Source organism: Pundamilia nyererei, unplaced genomic scaffold (genome assembly GCF_000239375.1).
Source record: "Pundamilia nyererei isolate P.nyererei 1_Seehausen unplaced genomic scaffold, PunNye1.0 scaffold00035, whole genome shotgun sequence".
In the NCBI taxonomy this organism is placed as follows: Eukaryota; Metazoa; Chordata; class Actinopteri; order Cichliformes; family Cichlidae; genus Pundamilia; species Pundamilia nyererei.
This window is the reverse complement of record NW_005187436.1, coordinates 3,408,143-3,427,484: the sequence shown is the minus strand read 5'-3', so window position 1 is coordinate 3,427,484 and position 19,342 is coordinate 3,408,143. Positions and strand designations below refer to the sequence as shown.

At 37.7% G+C, this 19,342-nt stretch overlaps 2 protein-coding genes across 2 annotated transcripts in view; one reads left to right on the top strand and one right to left on the bottom strand.

The window, feature by feature from the left end:
• arih1 (ariadne ubiquitin-conjugating enzyme E2 binding protein homolog 1 (Drosophila)) overlaps nt 1–6,406 on the bottom strand; it is a 10,521-nt gene extending 4,115 nt beyond the window's left edge. The window contains exons 1-5 of the mRNA XM_005730038.2: nt 5,934–6,406; nt 2,697–2,764; nt 2,438–2,585; nt 1,249–1,341; nt 350–405 (exon numbers count right to left, since the gene is read on the bottom strand). Coding sequence (XP_005730095.1) covers nt 350–405; nt 1,249–1,341; nt 2,438–2,585; nt 2,697–2,764; nt 5,934–6,221 — 653 coding nt within the window. The 5' untranslated portion in view covers nt 6,222–6,406. The remainder of the gene's footprint in view (nt 1–349; nt 406–1,248; nt 1,342–2,437; nt 2,586–2,696; nt 2,765–5,933) is intronic.
• A 933-nt stretch (nt 6,407–7,339) lies between these two features.
• On the top strand, nt 7,340–15,491 carry hexa (hexosaminidase A (alpha polypeptide)). Its single transcript, XM_005730037.1, has 14 exons — nt 7,340–7,650; nt 8,175–8,279; nt 8,403–8,468; nt 8,884–8,930; nt 9,046–9,156; nt 9,249–9,350; nt 9,583–9,715; nt 10,031–10,211; nt 10,351–10,437; nt 10,522–10,594; nt 14,501–14,681; nt 14,916–15,006; nt 15,114–15,221; nt 15,334–15,491. The coding sequence occupies exons 1-14, from the start codon at nt 7,389–7,391 to the stop codon at nt 15,395–15,397; spliced, it is 1,611 nt and encodes a 536-aa protein (XP_005730094.1). The 5' UTR covers nt 7,340–7,388; the 3' UTR covers nt 15,398–15,491.
• Nucleotides 15,492–19,342: the final 3,851 nt, after the last annotated feature.

Genomic DNA, 19,342 nt, shown 5'->3' with positions numbered 1-19,342 from the left:
TTAATTATGGTCTTAATTAGTGTCCACAAGGGCAACAAAGAAGGATACGCTTTCCCATATGACTAACAAACCGCTACAGCATGAGCATACAATGCCCCTTAACCAACCCTGGTGACATCTGGTTTCAAAAAGCTAAGATAATGATGGTCAATACACTCAGCTTCACAATGGGACTTCGATGATGTTATGGCGATTACGTTTCACCTGTATATGCAGTCTATGACCAGTAATGTTGTTTCTCATCTTTTATTTATTTTAAATTCTTCTGGCATATATTTTACTTCTTATGCTATTCATTGAACAATGCCCAAGATGTAACAACATAAAAAATATATGCACAGATACTCACATGACTGTGTTGTCATCAACCAAAATGTCACAGCTATGAGCAGGGCAAGAAATGGTCTGTAAAGGAAACACAGAAGGTAGATAATTAGAGAACCACCTTTTGAAATAGTAAAGGCGGTATCAAATAGCACCCTCTGCAATTTGTTTTGTTGGATCACAGTGGTAAAGAAGAGGAAGAGCAGCTGCCCTTTCTGATTTAACTTTTTTAGGCTTGCCCTGTGACAGTTACAAGAACACAAACTCTGTCTAAATGTCAAGTGAAGACAATGAAACCCCCAAAATTACAGCCACTGTGTCATTCTTTGAAGGTCTATCTGCAAGTTAAATGCGCTAAATGTATAAATTAAAAGGAGTGTATGGATGCGTGTCAATGACTGAATAGAATAGCTAACGTAGAACTCGTCACAGTTTTTCAAAGTACTGTAAAATTGCAAAAGAGCAAGAAAACCAAACGACTCATCATGGGAGCGTCTGAAATTCTTAAACTAACATGAACAATTCAAATTATTGCAAAGATACAAAGAAAGAAATGTTGATGTTGCAGACATGAAATACTTCCAAGCAGAGGTGCTGACGCATGGTGTAACAAACAAAGAACAACAGCGTTGAACTGAACACACTATCCCACTGTCATGGATACACAGTTCAGCTTTTTGAGTTAGGATTACACTGATATCCAATCCTAATATCAAATGAGTTGATCTGTAAATTATACTGGTTGGATAGTGGCTACTAGTATCTGTATCTGCACATAGGCTGGTAAGCGAGAAGGTAGACGAGAACTGCTGAGGACTCTTGGTGCCCTCTTACCTTTGATTAAGAGAAAACGGACATTGCCACTTGTTGCATAAAAGTCACAAGTTCTATTCTAAATAAATCTTAAAATTTTGAAGTAGATACCTGTCCCATTCCTTCTTCAATTATTTTGGTCGTCAGATAATCTCCCCAACACTGCATGCAGAACTTGTGTCCACACTCCAGGCCTGTAAAATACTGTTAAACAAACAGTATCAACAAAAAGCAGATAGTTTATAATTTGGAATGAAACACACAAGGTATGAAAAAATTAGTAACCAAGTAGGAAAAGCCTTCAGAGGCCAGTGAAAACCATTCTAAGAAAAACATCACCTGGATTTTACACTGTTTTAACAACCTGATTGAAATAACACTGAAATGTGTGCTCCAAATGATAATATTCTAAATTCAGACAGTTATGGTAATCCATAGTTCTGACATCACATCATCTTAACTGAAGAACTAAACATGATGATGTGTGCCTTTTATTTACAGATCCATTTTCACCTTAACATTAAACCCTTTCCACCCAGGAGGTTCCTTTACCAATTTTTTAAAACACCAAGCACCTCTGTTTTGAGAAGACTGCAATGTGCACTGCATTAAATAAAGCAGTGCCTGGCATAACTGGTATAAAATAAATTTGGCATACAATATGTTGTTGGGAATTTTTTAGAATCCATTCAACAAAAGAAATGTAATAGACAAGTGACATTTATGTTATTGAACAGCTTTATATTCAAAGAACAATTCTTTTATTAATATTGTTATTGGAGGACAGTTTTTATAAAACAGCTACTGAGTCCTTATGTATAGCTTTGATCAGAGAGATGTAAAAATGTAATTTGTTTTTCCCCCCTTGTATTTTTAATGTCCCTCTGGCCTGATGACAGAGTCACCAAATCCAAGGTTGTTCATGGGGAGGAGCTATTACTGAATAAATGTGGCTGAAAAAAAAATGCTATTGTATGGGGGGGGATAAGTTTGTATCTGTTTATAAAGATCTTATAACATGTATAAGAAACAGAAATCCTAGCAATTTATTTTCTTAGCTGTTGTAACCACCTTTTGTTATGTTAAATGACTTTTAGCAAAGCTTTTAACTAGTCTTTAAAATATAAAAAATAAAACAGGTTTCCCCATTTGTAACAAAACAGGATTACAATGTCCCTGCCTCTGATGATGCTCTCCTGTTGTTTCTCCACTTGCATTACAAAAGTTAAAGTGTGCATTAAATTGCCTGACAACACATTAAGATAGTGGAGCTCCATGTTAGTGTCATTATGTGACTCACAGAGTTGGGGAAGTTCAGATAGCAGATCTGACATGGCATGTCCTGTGCCGATGATCTAGTGTTGATTGGAGGACGTATTCGGGGCTTCTTACTCGGGTTAATGACATGACACTCAGAGAAAAGCTTGTCCAGATTACCATCAAAATACCTGAATAGATTGAAATAAAATAAGCTTTTAGATACGCTCTGCTATGAACCTTTTGGTTGACACTTGTCAGGAAGTTAAAAATGGCCAAGAATGTAATTTAGAATTTCTTACCTTTCCATGAGCTTTTCTTTATCCCAGTTGAAGTGACTGAGAAGAATGCGTGTTATTGTTGCAGGATTCTAAAGGAACAAGAAATAGTTTGTGAGAAACATTTTTGATTTTTACTTGCAACTTCTACTAGTTTCAATGAGCTAGAGGGTCCAACGGTTGTAATGGCTTTCAGGCCTTTTCAGCTTTTAAAGCCTGATTAAAGATAAGTATTGAATTAGGAAGGTAAAGGTAATATATTCTATGGCAGGACATTAAACTATTTTGCACATTAGAAATAGGGTTAGAAAACATAAGCAAGTTCTCATATTTGATCTTGCTGTTCACCCATGTACATCAGTGAATGGACATAAAAACAGCTGCCCATTACACTAAATACAACACAAAGCAACTACAGCTTTACAAGTTATCACAAAATTAAATCATCACAATCTAAGCCATAATAATAGACAATATGTTTAGAAAAGTTTGTATTCATTACAGCTATTCAATGAAGCACACTCAGGCATGTATTCCTTTCTTATAACCACAGTAGCTGTTAAAGATGACACAACTGAGACAGTTTTTATTTTTTAAATAAACAAAACGTTTTAGTCTTTAGAAGTCTGTATGCATATTACACTGGATGAAGCCAAATGTGGCACTTATGTCCCACTGATGTGACAATTGTGATTTCTGATGACTCAAACTAATAAATACCCTACAAAATGGATTTAATCATCATGCTTGATCATATATACCCAGTCCCATTTGTGGCTTAATATAAGGACTTTCCGTCCAAATTGCAGTTAGAGAGCCATAGATGTATAAACACCTATAAAAGTACTGTTTTTGTAGATCTTTTGCCTGGGGGGAAATAAAATAAAAATACAATTTCTAGGTTACTGAAGCCTACACATTGATAGGAAAGTGGTTTAAGTTGGGTAAAGAAAGGATGCAAGGATTCACCCACCAGATGGATCCTTGCAAAATCACCTCCATATCTGATGGAATTATGTTGCTAAATGTGTTCTTACCCACCCAAGAACTATATCATTTTTAGGAGCCGTCCAGAAACACTTTACATTTCTTCCAAATAAAGTAATGCTAACTCACACCCTTGTCGGTAAATGGACCAGTCATGCTTTTGGCCATGTCACTCCCCACAAAGGCCTTTCAGAACCAGGAAAACCACTGGCTTACACCATCATTCTGAAAATACTTTGGAATTATAAAGCGTGTCAGGTTCAGAAACAGGTAGTATACACATAATTTGTTTGTTGTATTCTAAATGTGTAACAGGTATCTCACAAACTATCTGAAAATGTGGATGATGGTGTAACAGTAGCATAAAATGGACTATGTCCAGTGCCAAGGCTGTACAGTTTAGGGAAAGCACTAGGGATGATGAGGAACCTCTCTCCATGTACCTGTTAATACAAATATTTCTTATTATACTCCATTTACTATAGTTCAGGGATTAGAATAACTCTGTATTCTAATGTGAAATTACTGTAAGGTACTAAATTAGTGTTTAACCCAAGTTACAAACTGCTCTTTAAAAATGGGGAAAGCTATACCCTCAAACTACCCATATAACACATAATAATTAGTTGTTTGGAAAATATCTGTGAGATTTAGGAGACCACATGTATATGTTGCACATATGTGGCATCTCACTTGTCAAATATAAAGAAGTGACCAAAAATTAGTGTATTGTCTCCCTAGCCCAATGCCCATTTTACAATTTCAAAGAAAGTGGTCCAGGTTTGTACCAAATCCCACCTAACCCTGTAATGGACTGTTCATTGGCCCAGAAAAACAGCCCTGCTTGTATATCTCTACTTTGGTGCTCACCTTGGCGGAATAATTAAGTCAGGATACACCTTGAGATAACAAAAATCATAACATTGGAAAGGACTGACAACATATTTAGTATGTTCTGACTGTATTATGTACACCTAGCTAACACTAACACACCCTAAAACAGATATGCAAAACATACAACAATGATGATGGTATCTTTTATAAGGGCACTGATTCAATTTTACACTTCCTTTAGCTGTTATTCTTTGTGGTTCCACTGCAAAATGTTCTTCTAATTTATCTAACCACGTTGATATGAATGGGTTGGTCAAAAGATTAGTAGTACTTCTCAGTACCGATGACTAAAGTTGATGTAAACTTGACCACTATGAAGCCAATGCATGTTAATAAAGTACTGGCTTTTTGAAGCATATTCTACAAACGTCATATCAGAAGATCTATGTATGGATTAACTTTAAAGGCATTTGTTGGTGCTGCAAAACCCTGAAAATTTAATAATTAAACATAAACAATATTTAACGGGGATAAAAATCACCGTGTTACTCGTTTTTGCTGTAGAAAAGAAATTGCCATGCGGCCGTAGGGTAGAAAAATAATATGTATCATTATTGGCCAATTTTAGTTTTTAGGCTTGTTTATATAGAAATCAACATAAAACTCCAACGCATTTTCTCAGATACCAAACTGGATGCTGAGTTATCAAGATCATTTTCCATTTTATTCTGAGCTCAAGTGAAGCTCTGTGAAAGGAAATGGAGGCCCAGGTTAACGCTAGCTTAAAGCGAAGAACTTCCCCCCGTTTCTTCATAAATTTCATTGAAAGCTATCGCAAAATTTAACTTTTTATGTTTTTGGTAAAAAATGAAATTATCATAACCCGTTCTTTTACATAAGCGTAACTAAGCTAGCATCCCACTTGCTAACTTATCGCTGGCCAAGCCTTTGGGTCCAACGTTAAAATAACACTAAACGCAAGGTTTAGCTTTAGAAATGCAAAATTTCTGAAAACCCAAGTTTCAGTTAACATCTCAACGCACACTATCTGTCGTCTAGCAGGAGCTGGCACTTAACACCATCCTGGTCTAGAGCTTTTGCTGTAAGATGCTATGTAGCCAGCGAGCTAACATTAGCTTAGCAAGCGTTGCTGCCAACTTAGGGATGGGACTACTTCCTGGATGAAAAGTCCTAATGGAAATTTTTACCTTCACATATATAAGAAAAATGTTCATGTCTTCATTTTAACTACCAAGTTCCATAGTGCAATTATCTTATATATATATGTAAGTTTAGTTTTCTATAAATCTCATCATTGTTCTCAAACTGTCAACTATAACAAGTATACTACTGGAAGGCTAATGGTTTAGCTAATATCCACGGCCTGTTTTTACGCTAGGACCCCGATCTTTCCTGATGCTGTCATACCAAAATACCTACCTGGATGACCTCGTTGACCTCCCTAATACACTCGACCATATGCTGGAGGATCTGCTCGGCAGTCAAAACTTCGAAACGGTAGTCTTCCTCCTCTTCCTCGCCCGGGCCGTGGCCTCCTCCGCCAGTCTCACCGCACTCATCTCGCTCCCCGCCGGCCACCACGGGATCGACCAACTCCACCTCCCCGAGCTCCAGGGTGTCGTCGTCGGGTTCCTCTTCATTGCTGTCCTCGCTACATTCCTCCTCGTCTTCGTCGTATTCATAGTTATAACCCTCGTCTGAGTCCATTCCTAGCGCGGTTATCAGCAAGTGACAAGCACACCTAAAGGTCTATAGCGTATGAAACGTTGATCCGAGCCCGTTTTTCAGCTGCGGCGAAAATAACAACAAAACGTCGCCGCTGCTGCTAAGCCAACAAAGAGACACAGCGTCACCAACTGACGACTGCCTTACGTCAGACAAGCAGGGCAAGAACGGATGTAAAAACATTTAATATAACAAACTTTTGCTTTAACCTAAATGTTTATAAAAAAAACAACAACAACAACTAATTCAAATAAGTACGAATTTGGAAAATTTTCATTTATAATTGAAGAGTCACATCAAATGCAAACGGAAAATACTTTCGTTCTCATAAATGAAGGCTAGTAACAGAAAAAAGATATAACGTGAGTTGTTTATAATTTTAAGCAGTGATTGTATGTGTGTGTGTGTTTGTGTGTGTTTTATATACCAAAACAGAGTTATAATAGTTCGGTCTTTAAAAAAAAATCTGTAATTTTTTTTAATTATCATCATTTTTAACATTCTGTTGAATTACCTGTTGAATGAGTTTCGTGAGTGAGTTCGGTCATTTCCCTTTACTTTTCATTTAATACATTTCATTTAATAAATTGATTTGGCTATATAAATAAAATTGAATTGAATAAATGGATCGCTAAAATTAATTCGAGTAGTAGAGTACTTCTTAATTAAAGTTTACAATGACTTAAAATAACTTACGTTTACTTATATTTTAAAGGGATGCTTATAAATATCCGGGTCAGATTCTGCGGTTCAGGCAGCACATTGCATGACACATTTGCAAACACTTTGTTAAGTCAGTTGTGTGAGTACGTCCCACTGTACATGCTGCCTTAAACCAGTCTTATATATATATATATATATATACAGTCCTTTGTCTTTTATATATATATAGAAGACTATATATATACATATCAACTAAAACTGAAAGCATTTCCTGTAAATTTACAATTTATTTAAACTACAGCGACCTTGGTCCAGGTCTTACCAAATGAAATAATGTTTAAATAAAAATAATGTTTACTTATATTTTCCGGAAGACGAACTCGACTTATTTACTCGCTGCCGCAGTCATGTGATTGCATTCATCTAAGCACATGACAGGTATCGTTTTGACGGTGCAGTTCGCGCTAGGGAAGAGCGAGGGAAGTCATGTCTGTAGTAACGTCTGGACGATACACTTTTCCCAGCTATAATTTGGTGTTTTTTATTTTCCTCCAGCTTGGGCTGCACTCAGTTGAGGGAGTATGGCCTTTACCGCAATCTATTACCTCCTCACCGGAGCGATACCCTCTGAATCCCCAGGCTTTCTACTTTACTTACGGAAGTCAATCAGCTGCACAGGAGGGCTGCTCTGTTCTGGATGAAGCATTTAAGAGATACTTTTCTCTTATTTTTCCAGACTACTCATCTGGTAGGTTTTATAGTGAGGTGAAATTCTTAAAATGCAAAAACGAAGTAAGATTTAAAGTCTTGCTGAACTTGAACGTTGTAGTTGTTCAGTCAGACTGTTTAGATATTCGAAAAACATTAAGGATATGAAATAGCCTATAAAAACTAACTTGTTGTGAAAGTCTAATCTGGACACTATTAGTAGATGGTTTGGCATTATAACACGTTTAAAACATGATTGTAAACGCACAATAAACAGAGCAAAGTGCTCACGTGGCTTCAATGTTGTTTGTCATGCTGGCTTTTAAAACAGATCAATGGTCATTGTACAGACAACAGGTCATCAGTCAGCCAGCACGGGCATACCAACTGAAAATAACCTCACAATAACAATGGACGAGAGTAGCACAGCTTCGTTTTTGTCTTTTCAGAAACAAACACAAGACCCACAGCTCCTAGGGAACAAAAATCAGTGTGTAATGTGCTTAAAGTGCAAGTTTACTTCTGCAAATACTGTGGTAATGGTTTAATATTTATCACCACCAGGTTATGGTTTTCTGCGATTCAGTGTGGATAAACCATTTACTGTCCAAGTAAGTGTCGGCCGCGATGATTGCGACAGCTACCCAGATGAAGACTCTTCTGAGCAATGTAAGTACAACCCGCTGATGCCCATTGATTAGAGCAAGTAACACTGTTTTGTAATGAATTTAACCACCATAATACTATATAGAGATTGACAAAATATCATAATTTCTCCTGTTTGTGTTCCAGACACTCTGAGCGTCTCTGCTGGACAAGCATCTCTGAAGGCAGAAACTGTGTGGGGTGCTCTAAGAGGTGATTATAGCATATGTAAAATATATCTGAAGAGCATTGGTAATTAAACAAACATGTTAACCATCCCTAATTTCCTTCGGGATTAATAAAGTATTCTGATTCTGATTCTTAAGCTGGCAAAGTATGTCAAAGCTTGATGAGTTGTAGCAGATTTCTTGTTCTACTACATATTCAGTAAATAGTCTGTCAGGTTGTGCTATGTATTTCCAGTTTTGTTTAACTCATGTGACTCAACTGATGCAACACTTCATGTGGCACACACAGACACCTTCTTTATAGTTTTACTCAGTAGAATTTCAAGTAGGCCTACTGCATGTGGATTATAAAGTAGGGAAATTCCAACATTTTGTCAACCTCATCTATCATGTATAACAAATTGCTGATTATGTACTGTACACCCTCTGTTTAAGCACAGGTCTGGAAACCTTCAGTCAGTTGGTTTATCAAGAGGATTTTGGCTCAGTAAGTCGCAGTTTTTCCTAATGCACAAACTAACAACAAGGCCTCTGGAGTAATCACGTTTCAAATATGTGCATAATTAATATTTTTCCCTTTTTTCTGTTTGTTTTTAATTTAGTATTATGTGAACAAGACTGAGATTAAAGACTTCCCCCGCTTTCAGTTCAGAGGGATTTTATTGGACACTTCACGTCATTATTTACCAGTGCAGGCCATTTTAAAAACCCTGGTAATAATCAGATGACACAATCGAAACTTCAGCCTTCTGTTTGAGTCACTGTATTTATTATAAGCTGTATTGACATACATGTTTTCTGTTAGGATGCGATGGCCTTCAGTAAGTTCAATGTGTTTCATTGGCACATTGTCGATGACCCCTCCTTCCCTTATCAGAGCCGCACCTTTCCGGACCTGTCTGCTAAGGTTTGTTGATATTCTTCCTTAAGGCACTTACGTAAGTCCTATCATATGATCCTCACTGTAACTATGCACATTCATTACAATTTGCCTTGCAAAAAATATCCTAATTTTCTAAGGTGTTCTTGGCTATTTTATCCCAGAAATCTAAGTAAGTTTAATGCATATAGACTCATGAGATAGGAAATGGCTGAAAAATAGCATCCACTCTGAACAGCGACTTCTGGCTCTTATTCAGGGGGCTTTCCATCCGATGACTCACATCTACACGCAGTCAGATGTAGGAAGGGTGATCTCATTTGCCAGAATGCGGGGAATAAGAGTCCTTCCTGAGTTTGATTCACCAGGCCACACTCAGTCTTGGGGAAAAGGTAAAAATTCAGTTAAACTCCCAACATCCAGTAAGTGACATTAACAATAAACACTTTAGTCCAAATGATTTCAGCATTTTGATCTATAGAAGAAAAAGTACTTGGCATGATGTCCAGTTAAGGCTCAGTAGGAATAATTTCTGCCAAATCTGCAAGTCAAGACTCTAAATGGCAATATAATATGTAGTGAAGGCTGACTTACTGATTATGTGGTTACATCAGTGGAACAAATTGTCTGCTCTCGGTAGAAAATGCAAAAAAATGTATTTGAAGGATATGACTGAGTCAAATTAATTATTTACAATTATTTCTCAGGCCAGTCTGACCTGTTGACTCCCTGCTACAGTGGGAGCAGCCCTTCTGGTACTTTTGGTCCTGTTAATCCAATATTGCCCTCCACGTACAAGTTCATGGCAACACTATTTAAGGAAGTGTCTTCGGTGTTTCCTGATTCCTATATCCACTTAGGAGGAGATGAGGTTAACTTTTCCTGCTGGTAGGTTAAAATGTAACTATCATTTACATGTCGGCTGATTGTTAACAATTTCGCATAAGTTTTTCTGATTTTTGATAATTAAATAAAAGAGAGTTTATGAAAATTTTACATAAACAATGAACACATTTTTTTTTTGTAGGAAATCCAACCCTGATGTCCGAGCATTCATGCTGAAAATGGGATTTGGAGCAGACTTCACCAAATTGGAAGCTTACTACATGGAGAAGTAGGTTGTAAAAGGGAAAATACAATGTAGAAGGTTCTGCAAAATACACCAACTGATGCATTCATGTGCTTATCTTTTTTTTAGCATTGTGAACATCACTGTAGCTCTCAACAGAACATCCATTGTGTGGCAGGATGTTTTTGACTATCATGAACGAGTAAGTACGCCCCACCGAAACACTTATATTTCATGTTATAAAAAATGTACATTTCCTGCGTTTGTGGTTTTTAGAGGATGTGGTTGGAAGTGCATGATGTTGATTTTAAACGGTAAACGGTAAACGGCCTGCATTTGTATAGCGCTTTTCTAGTCCCTAAGGACCCCAAAGTGCTTCACACTACATTCAGTCATTCACCCATTCACACACACATTCACACAAATTTAACAAGTACAAATTTGAAATTAAAAAAAAAGTGAATTTCAATGAATTTTATAATATTTTACCAGGGCAGTACTGTGCAAAAGCCACCCATAATTTATTTATATTCTGCTAAGAAGATAAGAAATAAGTGCAGTTCTGTATATAAATGTTCCTGCACTTAGGCAAGCTTTCTGGTAATTTCTTTAAGTAGTCTTCAGGAATAGTTCTCCAGATTTGAAGGACATTCAAAGCTCTTCATTTTTGTTGTCCCGCATTGGCAGTGTTTGTGGTCATTGTCAAGCTAAAAAATGAAGCTGTTGCCAATCAGACGCTTTACAGATGGTATTGCATGCTGGATCAAAATTCTTGCTAATCTTGCTGCTAATGACAAATTGTCTAAAGATACAATGTAAAATTCTTTGCTGGTTCATCCCTTGGGTGTGTTTCTATGCATGAATAATTCATTGGTAAGTGTTAAATGGCCTAAAAGAAATCCTTGGGTACAAGGATTGGACTGAAATCGAGTGCTAAAGCAGCCAATGCCCAAAGAAAACCAGCCTGGAGAACTATTGTACAAGACAACCCCTGAAAAATTACAACAAAGTATTGCTCCTTGGAAGCAAAATATGAAGGAATGAGGAGTGGCTCAACATTTTTGCATAGTCCTGTGTCTTTACAGTTTTGTTCTTGGATTATTAATTATAGATATTTTAGAGTGTGTTCAAGTATCTACAGGATCCATACATATTCTATAAAAATGCACCAGTTATTTTTGTACTTGTTGTGACACTGTTGGCTCAGTTGCTATTAGCTCTGCAGATGAGTACAGGATGGAAATTGTCACATTAAAACAGAACTGGCTAATTGTGGAAAAAATAAAATCCTCTATTAAGAAGTTCTTCAGATACATTTGATACAAATGTAATTTTACACTCTGCAGGTTTAGTGGTTTGAGCCAACTAACCAGCAGTTTAAAACAGTTTGTTGACAACATCCATCTGTTCTGTTCTGATCTGATCTTTCACCATGGACTGTATGCAAACAATGGACGTGAGAGGTCTGAAAAAACACAGCCAATGCACAGTGCCTGCAATCGGCATTCTTTCTAGTGTCCTGAAGGGGGCGAGTCACTTGAGTGCAAAAAGAAAGCTTGTGTTTAGTTTCAGTTGCCAGTTTTAAGCCTTACTGATGCCCAACGTGATACTCGTTAAAACAGCAAGAGAGCAACAGTAAAGACACCTAGCTGTGTCCATTATTTATATACAGTCTATGTATATCATGCTTTCTGTTTATCTGTCTGAGAGCCCAAAGCCTTGTGTTACAGCACACTTCTCTATCAGTGGTGGAGGTATGGAGAGAGGGCTGTTACCTGTGTGAAGTACGCAGGGTGGTTAAAGCAGGGCTCAGGGTAATTCTAGCCTCTCCATGGTATCTGGACCAGCCCGGACCTACACACAACTGGGCCCGCTACTACACTGTGTGGCCCCTCGCCTTCAAGGGTCAGAATATGAAAACTGTGTGCTGTGCAGAGTTAAAGATTTTCAAGCTGCTGTGTGTGTGTGTGTGTGTGTGTGTGTGTTTGTTTGTCTGATATTAATCAACAGATAAAACACGGTTTTACGTAAAATATATATCTATGGATAGCTACAATTTGGAGACTATTTACATGGTGTACAAAGTGTTTATACCAGTTTATACATCAGTGTTACTAAGGCTGTTCTGTGTCCCAAGACTGTACCTGAAATCTTTTTTTTTTTCAGGTATGAACAAATAATAATAATAATATAACTTGGTGTGTAAAGAACTTGGACACAGCTACAGAGAGATGTGATTGTTGTGATGCTGCTTACTGCTGAACAGACATATAAAAGTCCTGCTACTGCCAGCTGCTTTGCCAAAGCAAAAACCCAGCAATTGACTCTTTGTTTATCTGGGAGATAATCAAAGAGTTAAGCATATGCATAATGGTGTCTTACTAAATATTCCAGATTTTTTTTATTTTTTAAAAAAAGGTCTTGAAAGCATAACCACATGCTTGCTCCTGACCTAATCTGCTGGTAGCCCATTAGAGATTCCACGGCTGCTTCCATCAGACAAGCTTAGCAGAAGAAAGTTACAGATACTGTTCATGTTTGGTTCTCCAAGCCATTTAAAAACCATTGTTTTTATACACAAAACTGCTGGAAATTCGAATTCAAATCGAATCAATTTTATTTATATAGCACTTTTAAAAACAACAACTGTTGACCAAAGTATTGTACAATAAAATAATCAGATAACATTTAAAAGGAAAGTAAAATAAAAGATAAGACAATAATAAGAATAAAAGAATGACAGACTCATACAGAATTAAAAGCCAAAGAGTAAAAATGGGTCTTTAAATGAGTTTTAAAAGTATCCAGTGTTGGAGAGGTCCTGATATGTAAAGGCAGTTTATTCCACAGTTTCGGAGCAGTCACAGCAAAAGCCCGATCTCCTCTGTGTTTTAATCTAGACCTAGGAACAACTAGAAGCATTTGGTCCGCAGACCTCAAAGATCTCACTGGAGTATAGCAATTTGAAAGATCAGAAAGATATATAGGAGCTAGTTCGTGCAATGTTTTAAAAACAAGTGTCAAGATCTTAAAATTAATTCGAAAACTTACTGGCATCCAGTGTAGCGAGGTGAGTATAGGGGATATGTGCTCTCGCTTCTGCTTGCCAGTCAGTAGCCTTGCCGCGGCATTTTGAACCAGCTGTAGTCGGCCAATAAGTTGCTTACTCAAAGTCTCTGAAGCAGAGAAATGGCTTCACCTTTGCAAGTAAGCGGAGGTGAAAGAAGCTGGTCTTGATCACATTATTTATCTGTTTATCGAAGGTTAAATTACTATAAAAAATCACACCTAAATTCCTCACAAATGTTTTTTTTATAATTTTCTAAGGGGCCATGGTCATAATGGTCACTCAATTCAGCACAGTTTTCTTTATTGTCATTATATAAATATATGAAAAAAACTCTTTAAGGGACAGGATGAGCAAGTTAACAGACTTTGTCTTAATTTTAGGGTATAAAAGCAAAGATAAATGTATCTTTGCAAGTACTGAGAAAGATGGGAAATTGTAAAAACATTATACAGATGTTGTTGAGGTTTTTCAAATAATGTCAAGGGAGATAACATGTTAAAAAGAATAAATGCAGCAGTTCAGTTTAACAATTCTCCGTGGACAGAGGCTGTATTGAACACAGTTTGTTGGTAGTAATGTGAGGATAATATGCTGTTGAGATAATTAGTTTAACAGCCTAGACTGTATGCTTTGTCATCAGAGGCAGTTTTGGGATTCTGCAGAAGTTGAGCTTGATGCTTTCCCAGAAAGAAAAGAAAATTCTTGCCAACGTCTTTCACTTTCATCTTGTGCACATGCTTAGGTATAATGGCTCAAGGAAAGTTCAACCCTGGTTGCCAAATGTTGGCTACATGGGGATTGTCCAGACTGGGCATTTTTCCAGACATGAATGTGCACTAGATGAGTAACTTTGTGCTCTGGCTTGTGCTCTGAGGATTAGAAATTCTTTGAACTGTGGCTTTTTTTTAATATGTGACTTTTCTGAATGATAAAGTATTTAATACAAACATACTAATCAACTGGATTCAACATACAAAAAAAAACTTGGGCAATATAACACACAAGGAGCAAGACAGTTGTTGTTGTTACCCTTCTCAGATTCCTAAGGACACAGTGCTGCACATCTGGAAGGGCCTCCCCGCTTCTTATGCGGCAGAACTCAGCGCTATCACCAAAGCTGGCTACAGGGTCCTGCTCGCTGCACCTTGGTACATCAACCACATTTCCTATGGCCAGGACTGGCGCAACTACTATACCGTGCAGCCTCTGAACTTTTCTGGTGTGTGTTGGCCAAGTAATATAACAAAATAATACAACCTTGCTCACTTATGTGCTGTCCATGGTGCTTCTCTGGTGGTGGGAGCTATCAGTAGAGATTTCTTATTAGTAAGACCCATTAAAACTCTGACTTGACAAGTTTGACTTGAAGTGGTGTGATAACATTGAACTGTAAATGGCCAATTCTAAAGTATAACATGTTATTCAAGAAAAAAAATCCACATCTTTTTCACAGGTACCGAGGAACAGAAGAAGCTGGTGATAGGGGGTGAAGTTTGCATGTGGGGGGAATATGTAGATGCTACTAATCTGACCCCACGTCTTTGGTAAGAGATTGAAAAGATCCCTGAAATGATCAAACTAGAGAACCTAAGTAGAATGTGCAGCCCATGAGATTAATCAAAATAATGACCGGATGAATCCAAAATCACAGGCCGAGGGCAAGTGCTGCCGCAGAGAGACTGTGGAGCGATGAGAAGCAGACCTCTGACGTGGACAAGGCGTTTCCTCGATTGCAGGACTTTCGTTGCGAACTCCTGAGGTACTTTAGCTTTTCTGATAACGCACATGGCATACCTCAACACATCACCGCACTCTTTTTTTATGAGGTCTGCTTAATATACACCGATGCTTCTGTTTCACTTCGTTTGCAGGCGGGGTATCCAGGCAGAGCCTCTCTTTGTTGGACACTGCAAACACGAGTACCAAGGTGTTTGATTATAATGGACCGTGTGGCATTTTTGAGCATTTGAATTGATTAACTTCTGAGGTGTAACTGGAAGTAATTTTTAATAAAAAAAATGGAATGAAATTTTCTCTGCTTTTAAGTCCAATTTACACTTGTGCTTTCTCAGGGATTTTCCTCTTTGTATTGCAACTGCTGTTTTTTAATTTTACATTTGATTTGATACATTTATATCATGTAGTGGTCATATGTAATAAATGTGAAAGTTTACCTACATTATATGAGATGATTACAAAATATACAAATCAGTTGTGTTTGAGTTTAAAAGGCACACGCCAGTATGATGTAGCTTTCTCTGTTTTCCATTCAAATGTAATACAATTATGATAAAGTCACATTGCTGTGTAGACTTTTATCAAAATTAAAATCCATCTGGATGTAGCATTTTCAGTGGGAGAAACGTTTTGTCTGAAAAACGCTACGTCCAGGTGAACAGAATCAACTTTGTGGGATTTCTATACCTGGATGATTGAGCATCAAGATGTTTTTTTTAATTATTATTAGAATAATACCAGAGACAACAGTTTGTCTCAGGTATAGAACACATGATCGTCTCATCCTAGGCAACTGATTTAAACTTAGAACCCTATTTTATAACTAGATTAATGTTACAAATGAAACTAACTGCACACCACCCTCAGGAAGCAACCCAAAAAAGAAGACAAAATTCTGTGGAAGGAAGAGTTTCCTCCAAAACTTGCTGATATTGGACACAGACCCCTGCACATACTATCACTGTTTATTTAAAAAATAAACAGAAAAACCACCACCGTTTACTAGCCAATGAAAATAATCTCGGGTTTATTTGGAGGAATTATTAAAACAGCAACCCTTTTCCTAGGTTTGCCAACCATCCTGGAATAAACACTTAGCCACCTAACGATGACTAAGTGCTTATTCCAAATGGGTGGCCGTCTTATCCAGATGGGTGGCCGTCTGTCTAGGTTGATTGGAAGTGAAGAGAGCAGAGTGAAAAGAAGTGTGCAGTGATGAATAGACACTTGGGAGGTTGTTGGGCCAGAAACCACAGATATGTAAGCACAAAGGTACAGAGGTGGGAGACACAAAGGGAATAATGTGTCACAGTGGTAAAATGCATAGACAGGTTCCTGTAGCAGCATAACTAGACAAAAGACACATGACTGTGTCTGGCCTAATTATAAAGCTTATAAAACAGATAAGCATCCTTTCAAAAGCATAAAGGCTGTCCCTTACCCAAGTCCAACACTATATAACAGACCAATCTGAGCAAAACAGTCCACCTGAGACCAGTTTACAACTTTCAGCTTTACTTTGATGCCATATAAAAAATAAAATTACCCATCATTCCACTTCTCCAATTCAGGCTACCACAGGGCAAGAGATAGTACACCCTGGACAGGTCACAAGTCTGTCGCACAGCTAACAGAGACAGACAGACAGCATTTCACACTCAAATTCACACCATTATGAGCAATTTAGAATCACAAATTAACCTTAACTTTACATTTTTGGACTGTGGGAGGAAGCCGGAGTAGCTGGAAAGAACCCAGAAATAGAGAGACCATGCAAACTCAACAAAGAAACGCTTTGGTCAGTTTCAAACCCAGGACCTTCTTGCTGCGAAGCAACAATCCTAACAACTGTGCCACTGTGTTGCTACAAAAGCAGTGCAAAAATGCTGCAATGCCCTAAGATGCCGTAAGAGAGTCTATATAAGGCTCAGAACATTGGTGCAGCACTGCTCTTGCACAAAGAGACACTTTCAATTCTCCCTGGCTGTTTGTGTTTTTACACAGAAATCCAGACTGCTTCTGAAGTAACAGTGGTCATGACCCTTATTATTGTAAGTGAACTGTAATGTGTAAGCCCATAAATGTTCCAGTGGGTCATACAGCAACTCTGATTCATCATTTGGTCTTACTTAGTTGGTTCACTTTTGTAACACAGTCTAGTGGTGTGTGTCTCCCTCTACAGACCACCTAGGGAATGACTATGTTAAAAAATAAAATAAAGGCGTTGAACTATGTGAATGGCCCTGTTTTAAATCATTTTAGGATGCTGTTGTGAGTGTCAGTGTATATACATGACTTCTATTGGCTGCTTCTTTTTTATAAGTCTTTACTGTCATTGCAGTTTAACCTATTATTTTTGTGTGCTGGACTTTTACTTGAGCACTGTGGGCTTTGTTAAGTAAATCACTTATCCCTGGCTTATTTTGACATTTCTGGGAAATAGTCAACTGATCCAACCAAATAAGATTAATTTGTCAGCAGAAACACAGATTTCACAGTAGCTGTCAGCGAGCATCTGTTGAATAGAGCTGACTTTACTCTCATGTGGGCCAAGATAGCTGATTTTGTCATTGCGTGGATTAAAGCAATGGTAGCAGATGGTAAGGAGGGCCAATCCCTATCCTTAGTGCTGACACCTCACTCCTTGTAATTCATCTGATTGGGGTGGAGTTGGGGGAGGGGGGTCCCCAGGAAATGCTGAACCAAACACAACAAAGCTTAAGCAAGCAAGCTCGGTTAACCTATCACTGGGGCCATTTAGAATCACACAGACATGCTGAGTCCTGTGTAATCAAAGCTTGTGCATATGTTAATATATGGGGAACAATATCATTAGCCTGTCAGGGTTAGGGTTAGTGTGCTTTATTTTCTATATATTTGAGGTGGTTAAGTTTAGATATAAGTTGGTACAAAACTGTAACTTATTACTATTTTGAACTTTAATTACTTTAATCTCGAAAAAGTTCAAGTTTAAATGAATAAAAATCCTAATCCAAATAAAGAATGGTCATTTATTTTATGATTTGGCAAATTTGAGGATCCTGTAGAGAACCACTATAACTTTAAAAGTTAATCTCACTCTTTGACAACTGCTGACATTCAAGGAGATTATATCAAAAAGCTGCTTAGATTGATGCAAAGACTTGTGAACTAGCATTCAAGGGCATCCTGCGAAGGACAATAAAATTATGCCTTCCTTGTTTTTTGCAGGGCACGTAGTTTTTATGCAATGCACCTCACTACAATAATAAGTCTTTAATATGCACAAAATGTAGATATGCGATATAAGATAATGCCATTCCTGACCCTTAAATGAATGCAAGGCATTTGAAATGACCCATGCATTTGAGGGTTAAAGTAATGAGCAACTGATCTGTTTGATCTGACAAACAACAGAGCCAAGGTTTTACTGGTGACGCGTGTCCAATCACATGACCGGCGCTGTCCTCATAAATGTTTCCACTAAATACATAATCATCTAAACAGCTCATGGCAGCATGCTGCTAAAGATTGTGCCGTGTCTGCACAACAATCACAGGGCTGGGCAGGGAAGAAACGTGACAGTTATTCCTGGCAGATAAAAGACTCAAAGCAGGAGCTTGCTGATGGCTGCAGCATCTTAACTGTGCGGAAGAGAGTCAACCCCTCAAAAAACTGAGCTAAAAAGGACTTAACATGTGTAGTTCCTAGTGTTAAGAACAAAATAATCATCTCGCCCTGACATGTGAGGAACACACGTGCTACAAAATCTGATGTGGGAGTCCAGGTTGCCATACTTAAATATGTATTTCTGACTTATGAATCTCCTCAGAGGTCGTTTTCACTGTAACTTTATACTGTCACCAAGTGTGAAGTGTAAATGCTAATGTGCTAAATTAAGGTGTCCAGAATGTATGGACTTTCAAAGCCTTATTTATTACATCAAATGCTACATTTGCCTTCACCAGCACAGAAAGTTGGGTGGATTTAAATAAAAGTGGGAAACAAAGAAAATAGCAGCAATAAAGGAGAACAAAATAAAAATATCAAAGAGAGTAATAGTGATGACAAATGAATAAAAATATCCATTCAGCCATCCATCCGGTCTCCCTGATGCATCCACCAGAGTGTGTGAATGTCAGGTTAAAAGTGCTTAAGTAATAA